The sequence below is a fragment of the Ylistrum balloti genome, unplaced genomic scaffold (assembly GCF_031769215.1).
Source record: "Ylistrum balloti isolate Yb309-2 unplaced genomic scaffold, AGI_CSIRO_Ybal_v1 Utg369746, whole genome shotgun sequence".
Taxonomy (NCBI): domain Eukaryota; kingdom Metazoa; phylum Mollusca; class Bivalvia; order Pectinida; family Pectinidae; genus Ylistrum; species Ylistrum balloti.
Window position 1 is genome coordinate 656,318 of NW_026781953.1, and position 23,368 is coordinate 679,685.

General features: G+C 35.6%; 1 protein-coding gene across 1 annotated transcript; it reads right to left on the minus strand.

The window, feature by feature from the left end:
- Window positions 1-1,740: 1,740 nt before the first annotated feature.
- On the minus strand, window positions 1,741-23,368 carry LOC132543224 (GTP-binding protein REM 1-like). The gene is made up of 4 exons (XM_060206704.1): window positions 22,507-23,368; window positions 8,935-9,020; window positions 3,834-4,017; window positions 1,741-3,363 (listed from the first exon to the last, which is right to left on the minus strand). Exons 1-4 carry the CDS (start codon window positions 23,102-23,104, stop codon window positions 3,047-3,049), a joined length of 1,185 nt encoding a protein of 394 aa, XP_060062687.1. The 5' UTR covers window positions 23,105-23,368; the 3' UTR covers window positions 1,741-3,046.

The following is a 23,368-nucleotide window of genomic DNA, read 5'->3' on the forward strand; positions in this document are numbered from 1 at the left end:
TTGTTATACTTTTGATAAAAATGAGTATGCTTACCATGCGATATTTAGTTAAAAAAAATGATTAACATCGCGTATGTAACTCGCTCGAAACACATGCCGATTCCGATGGAAATATTCAATTTCGGGAAGTAAATGTCTTTTTATGTTAAGTAAGCGACCCGCTACAGACTGGTTTCAGCAAAATACAACTGATGCCCTGTTTCCATATATATTTCTAAATATACAGTAAAAACCCATGTATCACCGACATCCGTATTAGAACATGATATCCGTATATGTTTTTGGTATGTTAATCATTTTTCATCATATTGAATTTTATTGCCGATAATGATTTTCTTGATATGATGGGATTTTATCTACTACGAATTAAAATGGCTGAAATCAAAGTTATATTCAGATTTAGTGTGACTGTTTCTGAGCAATATTAACATCATAATTAAACACAGCCTTCTCGTCAAAAACGAATAAAATCATTTTAAACGTTGGTTTATCAACACATTTTAGAACATATATTTTACTTTTTTTATCATTTATCCGATAATTTATCACAATATTTGATAAAATTTGTTAAATCAAAACATTTTTTTCCGATTTCAGTTGAAAAATCTTTATAATATTCAAGATGTCAAATTTAATCTAAGATTTCACAAAACTGGCTGACATGGGCAATGTAGATACAATGAAATATGAGAAAAGTCGTTCGTGGCATAAAACTACCTTAAGATATACAGAGAGAGATCCCACGTTCAGATGTGCACTATATGTTTGGCTACCTAGCTCTGAGCAGATAACGGTTATCGCAGTTCGTACATGCCAAGTGCTGACAAGCTGATAACACAAACCATCCCGAAGCTTCGAACATTAAGGAAGCTACAAACATTCCTCAAAACGACACCAACTATTGTCTGGTTAATGATAATGTATGTTCCCTTTGCATGTCCAGAAAAAAGGTTCCTGAACAGACGTACACAGAAATGCTAGTAAATATGACAGGAAACATTCTTGTGTAAAACTAGAGAATGAATTGTGCTGCCAAAAATGTTATTATACATGTAGATACACAATATCCCTACTCTCAACTGACTCGCTTTGTAAAATGTTCAATTGCATAGGAAACGTACAATCCGAAGCCGACGTCACGCTCATAGTAGCGTGACTAGGCGGTATAAATAGGTCTATTGCACTGATCAGTACCATTTTTAAACCTTTGATTCAAGTAAACATTCTTAACACTTGGTGTGTAACGATTTTATCTTCAAATAAAAATGACCACATCTATAACTGTTTTTTTTATATCTTTCGACTTTTGCAATTACTCTCAATTGTGAGTAGAAATCTCATACTAATATTTGTATATTGAGGCCTTAAATTCACGTGCAAAAAAGAGGTCACTGGGAAAAGAGACAATTGACCCTGCAATAACTTATGTTTGCTATGTAGACCGTCGACATAATATGCATTTATTTCTGACTGTTCGGAGGATTTAGGTGTGAAGTGAAATGTAAAGATTGTTTTGTCAAGAATGGAATGTTTAATAAAATGTCTCTTTAAGCCAAATAAACTTCTACAATATCTTAAATTTTTGTTTGTACTGTCAGCGATCCAGGAATTCGTGAATCGAGAACATAAGCCATAGTCAAATTAGAATTATATTCGCACATGTACGCCATGGAACCCCATGCTGCTTAGAACATTAAAAACTAAAAACTCAACTGTAAAATTTCATCAAGTCGACGATAGTTGGAACTTGCAAAAATATTTTATTCAATTCAAGATGGTTAATGATAAGGAATGTCTTAAATGAAAGTATGATTTGTGAACTCACACAACATTAAAATATCATATTCAATAAGGTGTCGCTTGGGACATCTATAATCAAATGTCGCTTAAACCATTAGAAATAAAGCGCATTACCCTTATTTTGTATGAACAGGGCACGGACGTATGTCATTTAGCATAAATGATATATTTGGTTGTCAAAACAGCTACACATCTATCGTAAAACGGAAAAAGGTCTGAAACTTAAACGGTTTTTAAGAATTATTTACATGTCATTATTTACTATGTATTTGAAATGAGGGTTTTGTATTGTCGTATTTTGCTTTTGTCCTTTAAACATTGCACTTGGTTAAACAATATAAAATTAAAAACAAAGAGATTAATAAAAATGTATTTTGATCACAATAGTAGTGTACCGACTGGTTTCTTCCCGACAATTTTTTTTATTCCTAAATTTTAGAAATATTTTACACCTTTGAATATTACTGGCGCAAATTGTTAAACAGCAATACACGAAAAAACAAAAACACAAACCCGTCAGTCATTTTATGTTTCTGAATAAAAGCCTTTCGGTATACACCGAACGGTTTTTTCATGGACAATTTTACTGTTTCTGATAATCTTATGAAATCCAAACATCAAGTCGGTTTATCTGTCTGATTCTGTTTTTATCAATCTGTATACCTGTCCTAAATTTTATGATAAACACGTATGGTTTTAGGGCATACAACTCAATAGTATTGGCATATTGAGTTTCATGGACGGACGCGTTTAGATATTCCTTTTTTGTTATTCTCTATTCCTTGGTGCTGTTAGCATGGACAATGATTCCTGTATGGGGCCAAATGGTTTCTTTCTCATCTTAAATTCTTTGCACAGATTTTAACTATCGCCCCGATAAGACCTTTAAAATGTAATATTTCCATGGTCAATTTAGTCACAGGTTTACAATAAAAATAATTTTACGACAGGATGGAGACTACATGAAACTAAACTGCAAATATTACCACCAGGGCACAGAACGATATGCAAACATGTTTATAAACGAGGCATATTTCAGGAAAATTCCGAACAATATATATATATCCTTATATACAAATACACCATATATTCCCTGATTATATTTTTTTTTATATTTTTTGTTTCGTTACAGCAGTACCTTTGAATATTTAACATATGCTATAATTATTCTGTATCTCGCCGGTAACAGACACGATTTGGCCCCATATTCTTTATATATCATAACAGCAAGGCAGCACCATTTCGTTCAGTTGTAAAGGTTGTCAACATTATCTTTCTTCTTGCTAAAGCGACCGAATAACCCTTTAAAGAATCGCTTGATAACGGACTCGCTTTGCGTTTCCTCTGGCTTGGATTCTTCAGAGTCGGGTATGGTTGCGTTTGCTCCTGTAGCAGCAGCAGCCGAGCCGCCTGAAGTATCTGATTTGCTTTCCTTTCCTTTCCCCTTTTTCTGTAGTCGAATTTGTTTCAGAACACCCACAAGGAGCTCGTCGATTTTATGGTTGAGGGATGCCGACGTTTCCACATACTTGCATCTGTACTGCTCGGCAGTAGCTTTTGCCTCTGTTAAATAAAAAGAAACCGTTGCTTGTTTTTTTCTCAATAGACAAATTGTATCATGTACTAAGGAGGAACGATTGACTAATCTAAAGCCTTACGAATTCTCTCTTATTGACACATATGTTTAACAAACAGAAGAATAAGATGTTTAGAATGTAAAGGACATGCTTTGGACTAATTCGGGTTATGTACAGATCATTATTGTATGAGTTTCGGTCAGGCGTAAATAAAGAAAAAAAAAACTGACATTAAAACCACTTTTTACACAGGTTGTAGATAAACCAGATAGATATTTTATGGAGTAAATATATAAACATTGAATCACATTTTCAGAAAATATCACAGTACCATTATAATATCCTTTATTATTTAAAAAATGGAAATGAAAATCATTACTGTTACATTTAAATGAATACATATGTTAATTTCGAGTTTAAAACGACAAAATCATATCACATTTAGAGCTATTTCACCTTCACTAGTTATTTCTCGACCTCTAACGATGTCCGCTTTGTTAGCCACAAGGATTATGACTTGATTGGACTTGAGTGTTTGCCGTAGATCAAGTAAGCAGTCCACAGCAAAGTTATAGGATTTTCTGTCTGTTACCGAGAAAACCAATACTATGGCGTCTTTGTTCGACATAACGTCACAATCCTGTTGAAGAAAAATGTATACTATATAGGTAAAACATATATGCTCAAAAACCAACAATAAAATACTAGCAGCATAATCATAATCCAACCTCATTTAAAAATACACAGCAAAATATTAACAAAAGAAAGCTTACGCTGAGGCCCATGAAAAAAATGAATAATTAGACCTGATGTTCGGGAAGAATAAGCGTCTTCTACTTCATAAATCTTTACCTATCAATGTAAGTAATGTCAGGCTCTCAAATGAGAACAATGTATACGGCAACAGGAACAACAGGTAAACAAACGACATATGACTTTTTTTATGATCCATATTTTGAAACGTCAAGAATGAAACTCCATAAATTGTAATAAAATTGAAAATAATTTTTAATGTATCTCCGATGTGTAAACATTGACAGAAATAGTGTGCACGTGAATACCGTTGAATTAAGTCATCCTATAATAATCACAAGAACTATGTGTCGATTATGATTTGTTACAAAGAAAGTTTTTATTTAACCATTTGATATGTGAATACTATTGTGTGAAATATCAGAGGAAAATTCAATGGTAGATAGTAAAGGTGCATAGTACTTACTTTAGAAAGAACGATAAAAATACTGTTATTTATTAAACCATATAGTGATATTTAAGAACTTTAATAGGATATTTAAAAGCCAAGTCAATGAACAGTTAAGCTAAACAAGGTTGATGGTTGACAGACAGGAACAGTAAAGCTAGACAATGTAGATGGTTGACAGACAGGAACAGTAAAGCTAAATACTGTAGATGGTTGACAGACAGGAACAGTAAAGCTAAATAATGTAGATGGTTGACAGACAGGAACAGTAAAGCTAGACAATGTAGATGGTTGACAGACAGGAACAGTAAAGCTAAATACTGTAGATGGTTGACAGACAGGAACAGTAAAGCTAAATAATGTAGATGGTTGACAGACAGGAACAGTAAAGCTAGACAATGTAGATGGTTGACAGACAGGAACAGTAAAGCTAAATAATGTAGATGGTTGACAGACAGGAACAGTAAAGCTAAATAATGTAGATGGTTGACAGACAGGAACAGTAAAGCTAAATAATGTAGATGGTTGACAGACAGGAACAGTAAAGCTAAATAATGTAGATGGTTGACAGACAGGAACAGTAAAGCTAAATAATGTAGATGGTTGACAGACAGGAACAGTAAAGCTAAATAATGTAGATGGTTGACAGACAGGAACAGTAAAGCTAAATAATGTAGATGGTTGACAGACAGGAACAGTAAAGCTAAATAATGTAGATGGTTGACAGACAGGAACAGTAAAGCTAGACAATGTAGATGGTTGACAGACAGGAACAGTAAAGCTAAATAATGTAGATGGTTGACAGACAGGAACAGTAAAGCTAAATAATGTAGATGTTGACAGACAGGAACAGTAAAGCTAAATAATGTAGATGGTTGACAGACAGGAACAGTAAAGCTAAATAATGTAGATGGTTGACAGACAGGAACAGTAAAGCTAGATACTGTAGATGGTTGACAGACAGGAACATTAAAGCTAGACAATGTAGATGGTTGACAGACAGGAACAGTAAAGCTAAATAATGTAGATGGTTGACAGACAGGAACAGTAAAGCTAAATAATATAGATGGTTGACAGACAGGAACAGTAAAGCTAAATAATGTAGATGGTTGACAGACAGGAACAGTAAAGCTAGACAATGTAGATGGTTGACAGACAGGAACAGTAAAGCTAGATACTGTAAATGGTTGACAGACAGGAACAGTAAAGCTAGATACTGTAGATGTTGACAGACAGGAACAGTAAAGCTAGATACTGTAGATGGTTGACAGACAGGAACAGTAAAGCTAGATACTGTAGATGGTTGACAGACAGGAACAGTAAAGCTAGATACTGTAGATGTTGACAGACAGGAACAGTAAAGCTAGATACTGTAGATGGTTGACAGACAGGAACAGTAAAGCTAGACAATGTAGATGGTTGACAGACAGGAACAGTAAAGCTAGATACTGTAGATGGTTGACAGACAGGAACAGTAAAGCTAAATACTGTAGATGGTTGACAGACAGGAACAGTAAAGCTAGACAATGTAGATGGTTGACGTACAGGAACAATTAAGCTAAATAATGTAGATTTTGACAGACAGGAACAGTAAAGCTAGACAATGTAGATGTTGACAGACAGGAACAGTAAAGCTAGATACTGTAGATGGTTGACAGACAGGAACAGTAAAGCTAGATACTGTAGATGTTGACAGACAGGAACAGTAAAGCTTGACAATGTATATGTTGACAGACAGGAACAGTAAAGCTAAATACTGTAGATGGTTGACAGACAGGAACAGTAAAGCTAAATAATGTAGATGGTTGACAGACAGGAACATTAAAGCTAGACAATGTAGATGGTTGACAGACAGGAACAGTAAAGCTAGACAATGTAGATGTTGACAGACAGGAACAGTAAAGCTAGATACTGTAGATGGTTGACAGACAGGAACAGTAAAGCTAGATACTGTAGATGTTGACAGACAGGAACAGTAAAGCTAGATACTGTAGATGGTTGACAGACAGGAACAGTAAAGCTAGACAATGTAGATGTTGACAGACAGGAACAGTAAAGCTAAAGAACATAGATAGTAGACAATAAAGCTAAAGATGAAAGACAAAGCTATAGGTGGTAGACAGGTAATAGACAGGATGCTACATCCGGAGGCGGTAAATAGCAGACAAAAAAACATTATTGTCGAATCCTAGAAAGAATTGACAGTTGTAATGTGCAGTTTACTTCATTATTTGACAATGCTCTATCTAGTTCAGAATTTTATGAGAGGAAAAAACCAGGTGTTTTTACATGCATCTCTAATTGGCAGGCATATTTATATGAAAGAAAAGTCCACTTGAATATGTCTTAAAGTCGTCACGAATACTGTTTAAGATAAAAAAAAAAAAAAAACAAAGACGTCTGGTACCAGTAATGAATCTCTGAATCAACTCAAGAATGAAATTATTCGTAACTGCATCTAGCTCATGGTAGTCATTTATAAATGTTTGGATGTTTGGAGGAATACGATCACTCAGGCAAAAAAGAAAGCAAAAAAGAGTTGTCTTTGGTTAGTGAAGAGAGGACAATACCGAAAGAAGTGAGACCAATCTTCAATATTCCACATTCCTGTCAGTTAATTCAAAACTTGGGGTGGGGGTGGGGGTGGAGGGCGTAAGTAATCATCCGTGAGAGTAGTTCGCTTCTTCCTTATTACAGGTCAACTATATAATTTGAACAATATTTCCTTATTATTGTAGCTGTACTGATCATATTCAGGCCACATGAGGTAATGAAAGCCATGAAGTTCGCTTGACGTTAGGAATGCCTATGTGTATAAGGAACAGGTGACAGGTAAGCAACAAGACCAATCTGATTACTGTTAAAAAATAAATATCCGACAAGACCTCATTGCCAATTTTAATATCAGGTATTACCATGGTTACGATACACGACAGACTTAGGTTTGTGAATCTTTCAGAGACTTTATAAACTTGGCTAAATCTGCAAAGGAGACGGACCATAAAATCAAATCGTGTATGCCTCATATATCACTAGTGATTCTGTATATTTACTTTGGTGTATATAATGTGCACAATGAGTCAGGAAATGCTGATATGAACGGAATGCCAAGACTGACGTCAAGACGTCTGTGGCACACATCACTGTTCATCTGGTTCAGTAGTATTGTAACACTTCGAACTCTACATAAGATGTCAAACCTCTTCAGTTATGTATGATGGATGAAGGCTATATTTCTCAAATGATTTAACAAATCAGATATCAGTTAGTTGCTTTAAAAACCTTGTTCCCATTTGTAAAGCTTTTATATAACTGAAAATTTCACATCTGTCTTTTATATTTGTTATTAAATCCAATGCTGACCAAGATTGCACAAAAGAAAGTGAAAAGCACCTTTCATTGCAAGTTTTGAGTCAGATACGGTAGAACCAATCAATGAATTCAACTGCATCAGATAGCTGTTTCGTCCTTCTTGGACTCGTCATTGATGCAAACGGCCTAAATTTTAAACCAAAGAGGCGAAAAATACAAAGTGATAAGAAAAAGTCGAAATAGAGATTGGGAGGTACACTAGCGCAATCATTCAGTAAATTTCGTAAAATTGATATATCTAATAATTTAAGAAGGTCATGTACATGTATGTATTCCGAACTGTGCTGCTGTTCAAACGAATGAAAACGTGGTATGCAGTTTGTAACTAACAGTTCACCTGCAGTATCTACCACCAGCAATCTCGAAAGATTGTACAAAAGAAACTTCAGTGAACAGCATATTTTAATACAAATTTAGACACAGTAGAGCTCAACAATCACACATATCAAATATAAATTAAATTGTAAATATGTGATATTTATTTGATATAAAGCTATTTTCCTGATAGTTACAACTTTGATGTAAATCACACAATGCTAAAACATATCTTTATGGTGTGCTAAAATGAGCAAAATTACAGCGATACGTCATAGAATTATATGTTAATTAAATAAAATATGTATGATAAAATGCAGATTAGAAAATCAAGACAAAGCAACTTCCAAATAGCAAGGAAATACAGCATAACGTCGAAATTTACAGGGACGGGTCGCAAGTAGTCTGCCTCCCTCTTACCATTGTTTTTTTTTTAAATTCCAAATACACAAACATATGAAGATCTCTCTCTAAACTCCACTTCACTTATATAAGTTATCTTAGTATATCTTGAAATTTCACGGTACCATCTCAAATCAGAACATTTTCTCTTTTGTGATTTTAATACCATTTAAAATTCTACGCGATTTCTAGAAATATTAGGTACTTTAATAAGTGTTAATTTCAACTGCCATTTTCATAGGAGCTTGCTGCGATCAACACGCTTACCTCTGCATCGTCGTAGTCTGTGAAGAGAACAATGGATTCCTCGTCATCAAGCATCACTGGAACCGCAGTTTCTTGCCCTGACTCCACTGTAAGATAGAAGATTCAGTATTATAATTCATGCAGTTTTGCAACATTATAACGCTATCTCACTCACCGCCATATTTTTTCTTATAGTTCTACAAAAACGATTCGGTAAAAACTTCCCAAGAAGAAATTGAGATTTTTACATGGATTATCCTTCAGAAGTTTCAAAAGTATATTTAGACCAGATGTTAATGTAGGGTTAGTTTCTTCTGCTGCATCAGCGACATCAGTATGTATCCTACCGACAATCGAGCATACTTACTTTGATATCGAGGCATGAGGATTTTGAATGTTTCTCAATAAAAAATATGATAGTGATCATAAATCATATTTAATACCTTTCTACCAGTCTATCGTCAATTATCCGTACTTACAGGGTGGTAACGCTAACTCTGTTTGAAATCTTTCAATTCTATAGCGACATTGAAGTACATGTAGGTATCATCTTTTGACATTTTTTTCTCTCCTTTTTCATTTTCCCCTCCATGAATACTCTATTCATTTTGTTTGGACGCCCATCCGTGGATAAGATTAGTTTAGCTATGCATTCATTTAGTTTTCAATTATCTTTCTTAAAAATTAATATGAAGTGCCATAATGAGTATTTTTTACATTCCGACCACATTCTGTAGCGTTATGAACCCTCTCTGTAAAACAAAGAATAATTTGATACCGACTATGCAATAGCTCTTTTTTCTTATTGATGCGTTAATTTTGTATTTCGATCCAGTTTAAGGAAGTTATGCCCCCTTTATGTAAAAAAATTCAACAGTGGTTTATGTATTAAAAAATGCATTGGTTTTCCATTTTGTATGAAGTGCATTTTGTATTTCGCCCATGGGTTACGCCCTTCATGTGAACAATAACAAATTATTGTGTCCTTCTTTCAGCCTTCATTAGTCATCCATAGTCATATGGAGGGTTTTCAGCCTTCTAGTTTAAGGTAATATGTGAAAATGGTAACTTGCCATTAAATCTCTATAATGTCCGAAGTATCGACATTCCAACGGGCTTTCTGAAATCCTTACCTCAAGTGGCAATATTCACATGAAGGCGCATATTATACTTACTTCAAGAGCGATTATCATTAAACGAAACACTGTAAGCTCATATATTTCTGTGCAAAATATGTGGTGCAATTAGCAATTTGGCAAAGGGGGTAGCATACTTGTCACCCTTGGTAACAACGCTATTTGCTTTTGTTTTGAGAATTTGATCTCGGTGTGTTTTCAACAAAGATGTGAAATATAGATTATTACATTCTTCAAATCGACAAAACAAATACCGAACGTGTTGTTATATATTACTATTCCGAGACATGGAATCTTGTATTATCATTTTCGATTCTTCGGCAAACAACACTCATACGGCAGTGCCAAGGAAATAAAACAGGTCGTGTTTCCTGTATTTTAAATTGGGAGCCTCAAAAGTTAACAATTTCCTCCGTAATTTCCATATATCTGATAAATATTTGTTTCAAGTGCTGTAACTATTTTTAGGATGGGTTCATAAAAATACAACTTTCTAAACAAGATTCTCCGGCATCAGTATCGTTACTAAGTAGAAAATTTAGTAAATCAAATAACAGATTCAGAGTAAACATTTTTAAAAGTATTTCTTTCTTGTACATTTGTTTTATTTTTTCGCGTTGATTCATTTTGATACATTTTGTTTTTATAGCCAGCCAAAGACTCGTTTAAGATGTATTCATCATTTGAACGACTTCTGCAATATGCAAATATTAGGCATTTGTCTTCGTGTTCAAAAATGCATTTCACAACCACACACGAGTACAATATTGGAGCTATGGTAGATCTCAGCCTACATGTTCCCATGTTGTCGGGAGTAACTACAGAGATAACTTTAGGTACTCAGGTTTCCTAACTTTGACGACTTAACAGACGTCTCAGCCTATCTTCAGATAGTGTTTATGGCAGTTATTCCAGAATATAAGAGGCAATCCAGTTATTGACTGACAAAATTCTGGTTTTTGGTGTGTCGGTAAGATATGAATATTTGTTTTTATTGGTAGTGAAGTGCACACAGGATTTCCCGTCTGTTCAGGGTGTTATCTCCTTGTTTGATAGAAAAGAGTAGTGTTGATTAGTAATGGCCAGTGTTTAGTGTAACATGAAATGTATAAGCTTACGCAACTCATATAAACCTAAATGTTGTACATTGTGGGACCGAGGACATAGTTTAGAAGAGGTCATTATTGATTCCAATGTCTCCGCAAGGATTCGAACCCGAGACATCTAGTTACTAGTCTGACGCTCAACCGTTATATTGCGGCTAGTATTTACCACGGTTACAATAGCAAGTACTCCGCTGAAATAAATGTTTAAATTCACACTTAGAGGTTGAGTTTCAAGTTCACTTAGCTTACTTGTCAGGTCCTGCTTAAATCATTAATGAGTATTGAATCTGCTTAAGCTCATTTGATGAAAAAGACAACAATATATAAAATCCCTTTATGATTTATATGACCATGTTCATGTAAACACACTAAAGCCGTTCTTCTGAAGGCATTACAGAGGTTTGTCGGAGTTGTTTTTGTATTGTCTGCAGTTTGTAAGGAGGTTTTCCCAGCTCTTTGTTTAGCATTTAGGTCTGAGAATGTTCTTTGTTTTCTATGTCATTAAGAATTACTTAAGATGAGACGTTTGGCGTAGACAAGAGGTCACGGGGTCAGATGCCGAGGTTGAATTGTCTGGTCCTGTAGGATATACACAAGTAATGTACCCAAGATTGTCAATTGGTTAAACGGTAAGACCTCATTATCAGCTGCAACCTCTGAAGATTGTTTGTTTATTGTGCTTTACGTCCTATCAACAGTCTGGGTCATTCAAGGAGGGCCAGGTTTGGTTGGTAGAGGAAAACAGGAGTCCCCAGAGAGAAACCACTGACCTGCGGCCAGTACATAGCAACTGCCCCACGAAGGCTTCCAACCCGCAACCCGGATGTGATGGCTGGTGATAAAGCCGCTCAGTGGCCTTAACCCCTCGACCACCGTGGCCCCGTTGTAACACAGTATATATATAAATATATGTAATACAGATAGTAAAAGTTAATGAAATTTAAGAGAAATTAAAACTGTCTGCTAGCTGATTAGAAATCAGATTAAGGAAGCGATTTGGATCATCATATTTGTATAATGTTTTGTTATGTTTATGTGAGAATGGTCATATGATAATATCTAAAAATATTGTTAGAAATTTCTTTTAGAAATTAACTTGGTCTATTTCATTTCTAACAATCAGAAAAAATATGTAATGAAAAGATTTATACGAAAATTACAAAACATACACATCAGTGGTTATAGTGAATCAAGCTTCGGAAGGTTCAAATTGAAAATGACAATATAAACATCCTGTTGTGGTTGAAAGTAGCGAAGAAATAATCCATTCTGTAGTCAGGAAAATTTCAAGAAAAAGCATTGAAAATAAAAGCAATACTTTTAAAGAAATGGATAAAAGTTGGAGAGTTAAAAATTGACAACTACAGAAAGGCCACATCAAAACACAAATTTACATGTAGTAATATACCATAGAACTGATCATTTTTTACGGCCAAAATTGTCGCGAATTTCATTTTAAACGAATAAACCGTATTTTAAGGAATTCAAATTTTTCAATCTGGATGTAAAATGACATATAACACGTGTCTTATGACTTCACGTGTTAAATTTTCACAATCACGTTAATGTACCGCGAAAAAGCGAAAATATCAACCTCGCTAAACTAACCAGCCATACAATACCGTGTATTCTTTTTCTTTTTTTAGGTTCAAAGTAAAGCGTAAGCATCTGTATAACCAAACATTACACGAAGAAAGATAAATATAAAATATCTATTATTCCCGTCAAACATTTTATGATACAAGTGCAGTCGAACCTCAATATCTCGAACTCTAAGACCCCATTTAATTCGAAGCATTTCAACGGTCCCTATCTAAACACAAAACATTCAATGAACTCATTCAAATCAGATACTCCGTTATCTCGAAGTTTTCGTCCAAAGTTCCGTCGAGTTCGAGATAACGACGTTCGACTCTAGATCCCAAGGATAACATTATGGGAATAATGCAGCTTAATACATTTGTAATACTGTTACCAGTTTCTATTAGTCATTGAAGACATCGCTTTCTATATAACGTCAAAGATATTGCTATTTAAGTGTAATTGTGAAACGAACAATAAAACCTGAATACCTATAATGTAACTATGATTACTAAGACGTCAGCGATAACACTATTTACTACCGAAATTCTGACGTCATTGTCTACATTTATGGGTCTCTGATTTATAAGCGATTTAAATGTAATGATTAAACGTATGTATATTGATATATATGTGTAGAAATTGTCATTTAACTATCAAAGTTGATTATTTTTGCAAATTACGTTGCTAAGCTTTTAAGTAAACATTTACGATATATTATCATTAGACCGTCATCGACAGAATTTTTGGCAGCGTCTAAAAATAGAGAGTTATGTGGAGGGCACGTGCCCACGCAAAGCGCGTGGGATGTATACACGTGCGAATTTATTGGTGTTATGAACACGTTATAGTTAGCAGATGCTGTTCAGTTTTGTATATGTATATATTCTGTCGATTCCTCGGTATACAGACATTTCGTTATATGCTGAACTCATAAGGATGAGTTTTAATCACAATGTCTTCATCACTTTGGTATGTTCCCTTCGTCTGAACATGCTTCAGACTATTAAAACTGTTCTCAGTATTTTGAATCTTGAATTTCATTTTTTGCCAAACTTGTAAAGCAGAAGTATACTTAATCTACGTTTAACATATGGTTTTACCACCAATGGTCGTCAACGGAATATGTTGTACATTTTGTGGTCCATATTAATCAAAGAAAAATCACAATTGACGATAAAATGGCATATGGACGTTTTCATGATAATGGCGTCACAATGCTGTGCACATAGCGTGAAAATTAATTAATCACTGGGTCCCCATATTGAGATCGTCGAATCGGTTCAGAGGCGAACCACAAACTTTTTGCCACAAACTTGCTACATGTGACAGGCTGAATAATAATGCTTCTAACTTTGAGTTACATACTTAACGTCATTAAACTAAACCAAACAGGAGCCACTTCAAATTTCAACCTTATCAAGAACAAGAGGCAATTCTATAAAGAAAAAAAGCAAACTGAAAATTTGATATACGTAAATTCTCCTGTAATGGTCAGTCGTTAGATCCAGAACTTCGCTGGATTTCGAAATTACTCTAGATAACTATCGGAAAAAGTCATCGAAAGTACAACTTGGTAGATTATGTAACTTTAATGTACGATATATTGGTACTAGCGCCTGCCTTTATCTTAATGCATCTGATGTTGTTACCCGGGTTTCTACAATATCTATGTTTTAGTTTTAAAAGTTACTCATATCATGCGCATGTTTGACATATATTATTATGTACTGTTGACTTTATTTGAATACATATATCTGCTTCACAAAAAAAAAAAAAAAAAAACAACTTTGAATTAAGTTTTCACCGTCTGTAAAGTACAATTAATTTGAATATCATCTGTAACTAAAATGATAGTTTGATAGTATGAAGTACATGTGTATATGTTTGATGTTAGTAAAAAATAAAAGTAAATCACTCCAATAGGTAAGATATACAGTGCATTCGTTTGTGCCGAGGAATTACTCATACATTCATGCCAGATTGCAAATGGTGATGATGATCGAGACACCATAGAAACGTCAAAAAATAAATACAGTATAGAGAAAGCTGGGAAATGTAAAAAAGATATAGTTTAACACAAATAGAGCACAGAGGTTCGATTTGTGAAAGCAATGCTGAATTGACATTGAGGGAATTTCAGTTTGAGAAGTAGTACATTTTAGAGGTACGCTATAAAACATTGGGAATCGGTGATGTTTGGTTTTGATATAAACCAAGTGCAAGACAATATATAAAAGCCACGAAAACCATTGTCTATAGGGATGCACAATGTCTACACGTACAAAAGTATGGCGATGGATTAACAGGATGAGACAGAACGGACGCTGTTTATTTGGCTGCGCAGTTGTTGATACACAAACCAGATTGTTGTAGATACAGGCCCATCTGCTATTGGCAAGTTGACAACCACAAAGATTGCATTGGATTTCAATTGCTGTACGTTTTATATATATATTAAGCCTGAAAGTGGTGACCATTACGTAAATTCATGGGCGTTCCTTGCGATTAATTAATGCGATCGGCATGCAATGACAGTAATGAACTTTGGATTCTAATTTTATGATATAAATTGCATTAACACAACAGCACAAAATGGTATGAGTGTGTTCGTGTTGGTAGATCTGACATTTAGGAACGTCTATGCGTGTGTCCTTTTCTTTTCATATTATAAACAGTCTTTGGAATTATATTTCAATACTTCAAAGACTCGCATTTTACCAAACATACAAGGATAATTCCAAAATGTACAAGGAAAACTTTTTAATCGGAAATCGATGAGAGAAGACATATTTTCTGCAACTGCATAAAGGACATATATCGTAAACATCAGGAATATGGAAAATATTAACTTTATTGAATTGTTTGGCAAGTGTCCCTTCCTATCTAAGATTTTGATATGTTTTTTGCAGTTGCCGACTAGGTTTTAAAAGTTAGGCTCTCAGCATCACTGATTTTGAAAGGGCAATAGACATGTAAGTACCGTACCTACATCTCTCAGGTAAGAGCAACGCAACGGCTCTCTCCCCATATAAAATAACCAATTATCATTTAATATTTATAAGGATCATACACAGAAATAACAGATAAAAAGCAAAATATTGCAGAGGAAAAAATAGCATTGATCCTGCCAAGGATTAAGGAAAGATTCTCGTATGATTTTCCGGGATGTGACGGAGTTAATGAAATCCTCGCGATTATTTGAAAAGAAATAATTCTTGCTGACATCCATGTTGTTTCGGTTACCGATATCGGAGTCCATATATCCATTAGCCCATCATTAACGAATTTAAAGTCACTTCTCGATCACCGTTTGCGAAACACGTATTCCCGAATATGTCTGGAGATGTAACTTCGCGAAATAAAGTACTCGCGAAATCTAAGTGATTAACAGTACATGTATACAGGTTAATAGGTGTAAGCCAATTTTAAGTTTTTGTTAAAACTTTCAAGGTATTCCTGCAGGATTTAAAGATAAGAAAAATGAAATATTTTTGAATAGATATTCCTACAGTTCGTGTATCTTGCTTCCTCTGCGATTTATTGCTGGTACATGTGTTCCTACTGTTTACGCCAGTGTATATTAGTGTACTTTCCCAAGTGTCCAGATATCTCTCTCATCACTGAACGCTCATCCAAACAGTAATCCCTCGGGACATATTTCTTACAGCCAACGCCACCAAAAATCTCCCAAAGAATGTTAATGAGGCAGATCACCAATTAGGGGCAAGCGAAAGAAAACACTCTCTTATCTACTATCCAACGAGAACGTATACCTCACGGTCTACGTCATCGCACTTCATAGATCGTCTGAGGATTATCTACTTTCACATAGTGCATTATGATATCTTATTAAAAATGTAATTGAATCAATATGAGAGAGATCTTAATTAAGAACGGTATGTATTTTACAAGCGTACTGATCACTAAAGTATCTACATTTTCGAGAATATCTCTGTGTTTCACTATATTCTTAAAAGGACTGAAATCACATAAAATATGCATTTAACACAGGTGTGTATATATATATGTGTGTGTGTAGGATGGGGTGGGGGCGTGGGTTACAGGGTTTGGTATTATGGAAATATTCGATTATTTTCCGATGTACACAAATACAATACAGAATGTACTCAGTATAAGGAGAACAAATACTGATATCATCAATTTTACGGGGTTATATTAGATATGTCTGTATGAACTATTTTGAATGGCATTCATACTTGTGTCCCTACATCATCGCATATATCGACAGGATGCAATTTACGCTAACCAATTAAAAATTCAATACACATATTGAAAAACATGTTAGAACCACGCATACAGATTAACATCGTGCACAGAAAAGAACGGAAATAAATTGATAAATACCACAGACTACAGACAAGCATTACAAGCCTAAATAAAACATAGAGAGTGTACCGAAATTCAGCAGACCGTAACGAACTTAGCACGTCCGAATTAAAACGATTAGGAATACAGGGACAACTAGAACACTTTTTCGGGAGCTTTGTTCATGTGACAACCTAGGCTTGCCAGTAAAATCACACTTGGCTTCGTTTTGAAGACGTGTTGAAATCCCGCTTTTGTATTCTGAATATACCACAGGAAAAAATCTTAAACGCGGTATTTCAAATCATTCATTTCAAAATACACTATTTTAAGAATCCTAACGAAATCAGACAGAAAAGTAATGTTAGGTATTACATTTTGTAAATTGTGACAATCAAATTCGGTTTCCATACCCGTTCAACTAATTGCTTTTAATTATTTTTAGATGATATCATTGTTTATCATGAGATAGGTAACGTATATTGAACGTATGTAAAACAGATCCACTACACCACAACCAATTAGCTTCAAAATCTTCCCATGTTTCAGTTTTATATTTCCCTCTCTTTTTTGCGAAAATATTGCTACGTAGTTGTTTTTTAAACTTGAACACCTCTCAATAGGTTGCTTTTATTCGTTGCATTGAATTTTAAGTTGAGCAGCACCATGTATGCTAATGACTCTACACCAACATACACGACTTCAGGAAAACGATATGAGAAATACACCAAAGGAGGATGGTGGGAGTGTCTTTGTCTCAAAATGGAACATTTTAACGTCACTATGTCCAAATTGTACAACATATTTAAATGAGTTATTTAAATATGCAAATTAGATTTTGTCCGATATTTCCGGTCTACGCTAGATCAGATACCACATATATATAGTAATTAACAAGAACTAGAAAGGTAAGTTTTTAATTTGCGAGTGATTGGAACATAAATAACTGCATATTTACTCATTGCCTTTTTTATTTCTATTGTTTGTGTGAGTGTGTGAGGGTGTGTGTGTGTGTGTGAGGAGCGTAAAAAACTGCCATTACATCTGTGATGAATAAAGTTAGAGAATGTTAACTTGCGGGGATTCGAGACTTGAAGCTCACAGTTAATTCTGTCACAAAGGGACAAAAAAAAATCTTCTGATCCATCCGTATCATTAACTGCTCCGTAATGCAAGTGTTTTATTCATTTTGCGCAAAAACATACCTTGTTCCAATTAAAAGCACATATGATGACGTTTGACGGCGCTTATCTCGGACGTTTGCTGTGTTAGACGTGTGTATGATGACTCTTAAAATGCTCGACATATGTTTATTTGCGACGCTTATCTCGGACGTACGTGATGTTTGACTCGTGTATGACGACTCCTATCTGTGAGGTATGTACATTAGGTTCGACGCATGCACGATGTCGCTGCCTGTGGTATCATTACCTACATTCCAGTCCGTTTTTTCTCTCGCCATGTATGTATCCTCTCTCGCAGAACGTAGCACGTGAGAAATATAGTTGCTAGTGGTTTGGCATGGAATGCCCTGAACATAGGCAACGTAGATATCCGTGCAAGCAACGGGACGAGAAAGATGTCTGTCGCAATTATGCGAACATAAAAAGACTGTTGATGCGCGTGTTGTCCACAATAACATTCGCGGCAGTCTGTGTATACACGTGTTGGTCTTTATCGAGCTTCATTAAGTAGAAAACATTGGTAGGAAATCAAACAAGATATTCTGGAATGCTAAACTGTTTAGACAGATTTTTTAGCATACGATGCTATCTGTCTTGAATAATACACAGACATAAAAAGGTGCATTTGACATTTATGTAAACATGTCAAAATGACTTGATGATCCGACATCCTTTAAACAAACAACATGCTCTTGCCCCCAAATCTTCTATTGCAGATTTGATACGACGGAAACCAATATCGATCACAGTAGGGAGTTTAGTATGGTTGTTTTGCTTGTTAAAACAAAAACATACTTTTAATTTAAAGCCGAAAACAATATCATGATTACATAGTGTAAAATTACAACATTTTTAAATGAAGATTTTTAAAGATGTCCACATGCTAGGTCAATTGGTGATATTTGAATTAAGTTTTACTCATCAATATTCATCAGGAGATACACGACGACGACGATAAATGACGACGACGACGACGATGACGATAATGGTGATGTCGTTGTTGTATATCTCTATAGGCCAGGCTTTTATCAGTATGTTCAACTGTATATCTTTATAAACAAAACTTTCCTCAACAGAATAAGAAGCATACTGTATACCTTTATAAACCAGACCTCTATACACAGGTCGTACTGTACATCTCTATAAACCAGACCTCTATTCACAGGTCGTACTGTACATCTCTATAAACCAGACCTCTATACACAGGTCGTACTGTACATCTCTATAAACCAGACCTCTATACACAGGTCGTACTGTATACCTTTATAAACCAGACCTCTATTCACAGGTCGTACTGTACATCTCTATAAACCAGACCTCTATACACAGGTCGTACTGTACATCTCTATAAACCAGACCTCTATTCACAGGTCGTACTGTACATCTCTATAAACCAGACCTCTATTCACAGGTCGTACTGTACATCTCTATAAACCAGACCTCTATACACAGGTCGTACTGTACATCTCTATAAACCAGACCTCTATACACAGGTCGCACTGTACATCTCTATAAACCAGACCTCTATACACAGGTCGTACTGTACATCTCTATAAACCAGACCTCTATACACAGGTCGCACTGTACATCTCTATAAACCAGACCTCTATACACAGGTCGTACTGTACATCTCTATAAACCAGACCTCTATTCACAGGTCGTACTGTACATCTCTATAAACCAGACCTCTATTCACAGGTCGTACTGTACATCTCTATAAACCAGACCTCTATACACAGGTCGTACTGTACATCTCTATAAACCAGACCTCTATACACAGGTCGTACTGTATACCTTTATAAACCAGACCTCTATTCACAGGTCGTACTGTACATCTCTATAACGCAACTTTTTATAAGATTTTCCATGAGACAAATCATGTTAGACACTTCGTACTAGATCGCAGTGCATCTCCTAACACCAGAGCTTCTGACAACAGGGGTTTGTACAATACCCATAGACAGGTTCCCAACAATCGTATGTAGCAATAATTTCCTTTATTCCTCATATAACTGTACATGTGAAGCCTGTTTTATTTCGAAGCATTTTCGTCTGGTTGGTAATGTCAGTAGAATAGTATTTTCTTATTACACAACCAGCAGAAGATTCTATAAACGTTTCTATACACAGGTCACTTCATCTTATAACACAACCAGTAAAAGATCACAGGTGTGACGTTTGTACATTCACGGTCAACTTTTTACAACATTTTCCATGAGACAAATCATGATTGTGACGTTTCGTACTACACGGTCAGTGCATCTTACAACACAACCAGTGACAACAGGGGTGTGACAATACCCATAGACAGGTTCCTTACAACAAACGTATGTAGCAATAATTTCCTTTATTCCTCATATAACTGTACATGTGAAGCCTGTTTTATTTCGAAGCATTTTCGTCTGGTTGGTAATGTCAGTAGAATAGTATTTTCTTATTACACAACCAGCAGAAGATTAGATTGTGACGTTTCGATGACTACACGGTCACCTTCATCTTATAACACAACCAGTAAAAGATTAGAGTGTGACGTTTCGATGACTTCACGGTCACCTTCATCTTACAACACAACCAGTAGAAGATTAGAGTGTGACGTTTCGATGACTACACGGTCACCTTCATCTTACAACACAACCAGTAGAAGATTAGAGTGTGACGTTACGATGACTACACGGTCACCTTCATCTTACAACACAACCAGTAGAAGATTAGAGTGTGACGTTTCGATGACTACACGGTCACCTTCATCTTACAACACAACCAGTAGAAGATTAGATTGTGACGTTTCGATGACTACACGGTCACCTTCATCTTACAACACAACCAGTAGAAGATTAGATTGTGATGTTTCGATGACTACACGGTCACCTTCATCTTACAACACAACCAGTAGAAGATTAGAGTGTGACGTTTCGATGACTACACAGTCACCTTCATCTTATAACACAACCAGTAGAAGATTAGAGTGTGACGTTTCGATGACTACACAGTCACCTTCATCTTATAACAAAACCAGTAGAAGATTAGATTGTGACGTTTCGATGACTACACGGTCACCTTCATCTTACAACACAACCAGTAGAAGATTAGATTGTGACGTTTCGATGACTACACGGTCACCTTCATCTTATAACACAACCAGTAGAAGATTAGAGTGTGACGTTTCGATGACTACACGGTCACCTTCATCTTACAACACAACCAGTAGAAGATTAGAGTGTGACGTTTCGATGACTACACAGTCACCTTCATCTTATAACACAACCAGTAGAAGATTAGAGTGTGACGTTTCGATGACTACACGGTCACCTTCATCTTATAACACAACCAGTAGAAGATTAGATTGTGACGTTTCGATGACTACACGGTCACCTTCATCTGATAAACGACCAGTATGGAGCGTGGTAGCACTGACGCAAGTAGTGTACGAGATGATAAGGAATCGACCAATTTTTACCATCTCGTCACACTATTTTTTAACCATATTGCACATAGGATAATAGTACAGTCGAAAAAGTCGGCCGATTTCCTTACCATCTCGTATGCTACGTACGTAAATGCTAGTAAGCTCCACACTGGTCATTTGTCTGATGAAGGTGTATATTCATCGAAACGTCACACTCTAATCTTCTACTGGTTGTGTTATAAGGACTTCTATACAATTGAAGCATGTCTCCTTGGTTATCCTATACATGGCAAACTAATCTATATTCTCAAAATCGCAGTGAGATCACCATACAATGTTGACCTCAATTGGCTACGTACAATTATTAGAATGGGAACAAATAGTAGATACATCGGTGTCATATCGGCTGACGTCACACCAATATCACTGATGTACATTTTTCCCACTTTCACTACAAGAAAGCTATATTTCCATTGAAAAAGAGAGAAAAAAACGTTCTAGGTTCAAAGTAATGATCTAATACGTTCCGGAAAGGTCATTCCTCTTATACAAACGGTCACCGATGTATCTGCCGTTATAAACATGGTGTTTTATTGCTATGTGTATATAGATGTCTATAGCTTTAATAACAAAATACTGATGTCTTCTACTACCATGTGATAATTTTTCCTCAGTGTTCGCTAGCTAGTTATCTATATACATTAACTCATGAAGAATTTAGTTTGCGTGAAGCAAATCAAACAATTCTTTCATGAGTGCTTAATCATCTGTTAATGAAAATGAGATTCATCATCAATTATCAATATGTTAGATAGATTTCAATGTTTGAGAACGTGATAATTATTGTTTACCTGAGAAGGTGTCGAGGTTGCCCATATATTCCGAAGTGACAAACTGGTGTTTGATTGCAGTTTTGCCGACACCCATAGCTCCAACAATCGAGACCTGAAACACGTCCTGATCAGGCGCGAGTAGGTCCACAACTTTCTCCTGTTTAGGAGCTGGCTTACACAATGGTGATTGTGTTCTTCTAGTGCTGTCCGATTTACTTAACGAGGATTGAGAATTACTTAAACTAGACCGACGAAACGAGTCACCCCTGTTCACTATTCCTTTAGAAGAGATTTTGAAGGAGCGCACTCTTTGTATTTGTTGTGGCGGTTCGGCCATCAGCGCGTCAACGTGATCCTGTATTTGAGCGGCTTCCTCCGGACTCATCACATTGTCCGGCATGCTTTTTCGCCGGATAGATTCGAACTTCACATGAAGGTATTTTGGTTTTTCCGAGTGTTTAAAAGAGGAGGATCTCGATCCCGGCTCGGAGTTGCAACCTTTCGCATCGTGGGATATTTGGCGTAGAACTACGATATCTGGTAGTACAATCTTTGTATTCCTGAGATCGTCAGTAACATCTTTATCCTCGCACCGGATTTCCGGCCGGTCCCGCATGGTTTCGGTATCAATTTTGGTAAACTTTCCAAATAACACTCAGACAAAATATGTCTAAATACTAAACACAAATGATAATATATAGGCCACTTCTGGCCTTCGCGCAATTTGTTAACACAACTTTCCTAACGTTGCTATATGGTGACTTAAACTGTTGTGAATATGGTCTCACATACAAACTTTAAGAATATTTCCAAACGACCCAACAAAAGCCTTCTATCGTCATGTAAGTGAGAGGAGATAGAGGCGACTTGTGTGCACTAT

Coding starts and splice junctions, on each gene's coding strand:
- LOC132543224 (XM_060206704.1), bottom strand. CDS start 23,104: ATGCGGGACCGGCCGGAAATCCGGTGCGAGGATAAAGATGTTACTGAC. Junction 9,021..22,506: donor CAACCTCGACACCTTCTCAG/GTAAACAATAAT, acceptor TCTATCTTACAG/TGGAGTCAGGGCAAGAAACT. Junction 4,018..8,934: donor CAGACTACGACGATGCAGAG/GTAAGCGTGTTG, acceptor TTTCTTCAACAG/GATTGTGACGTTATGTCGAA.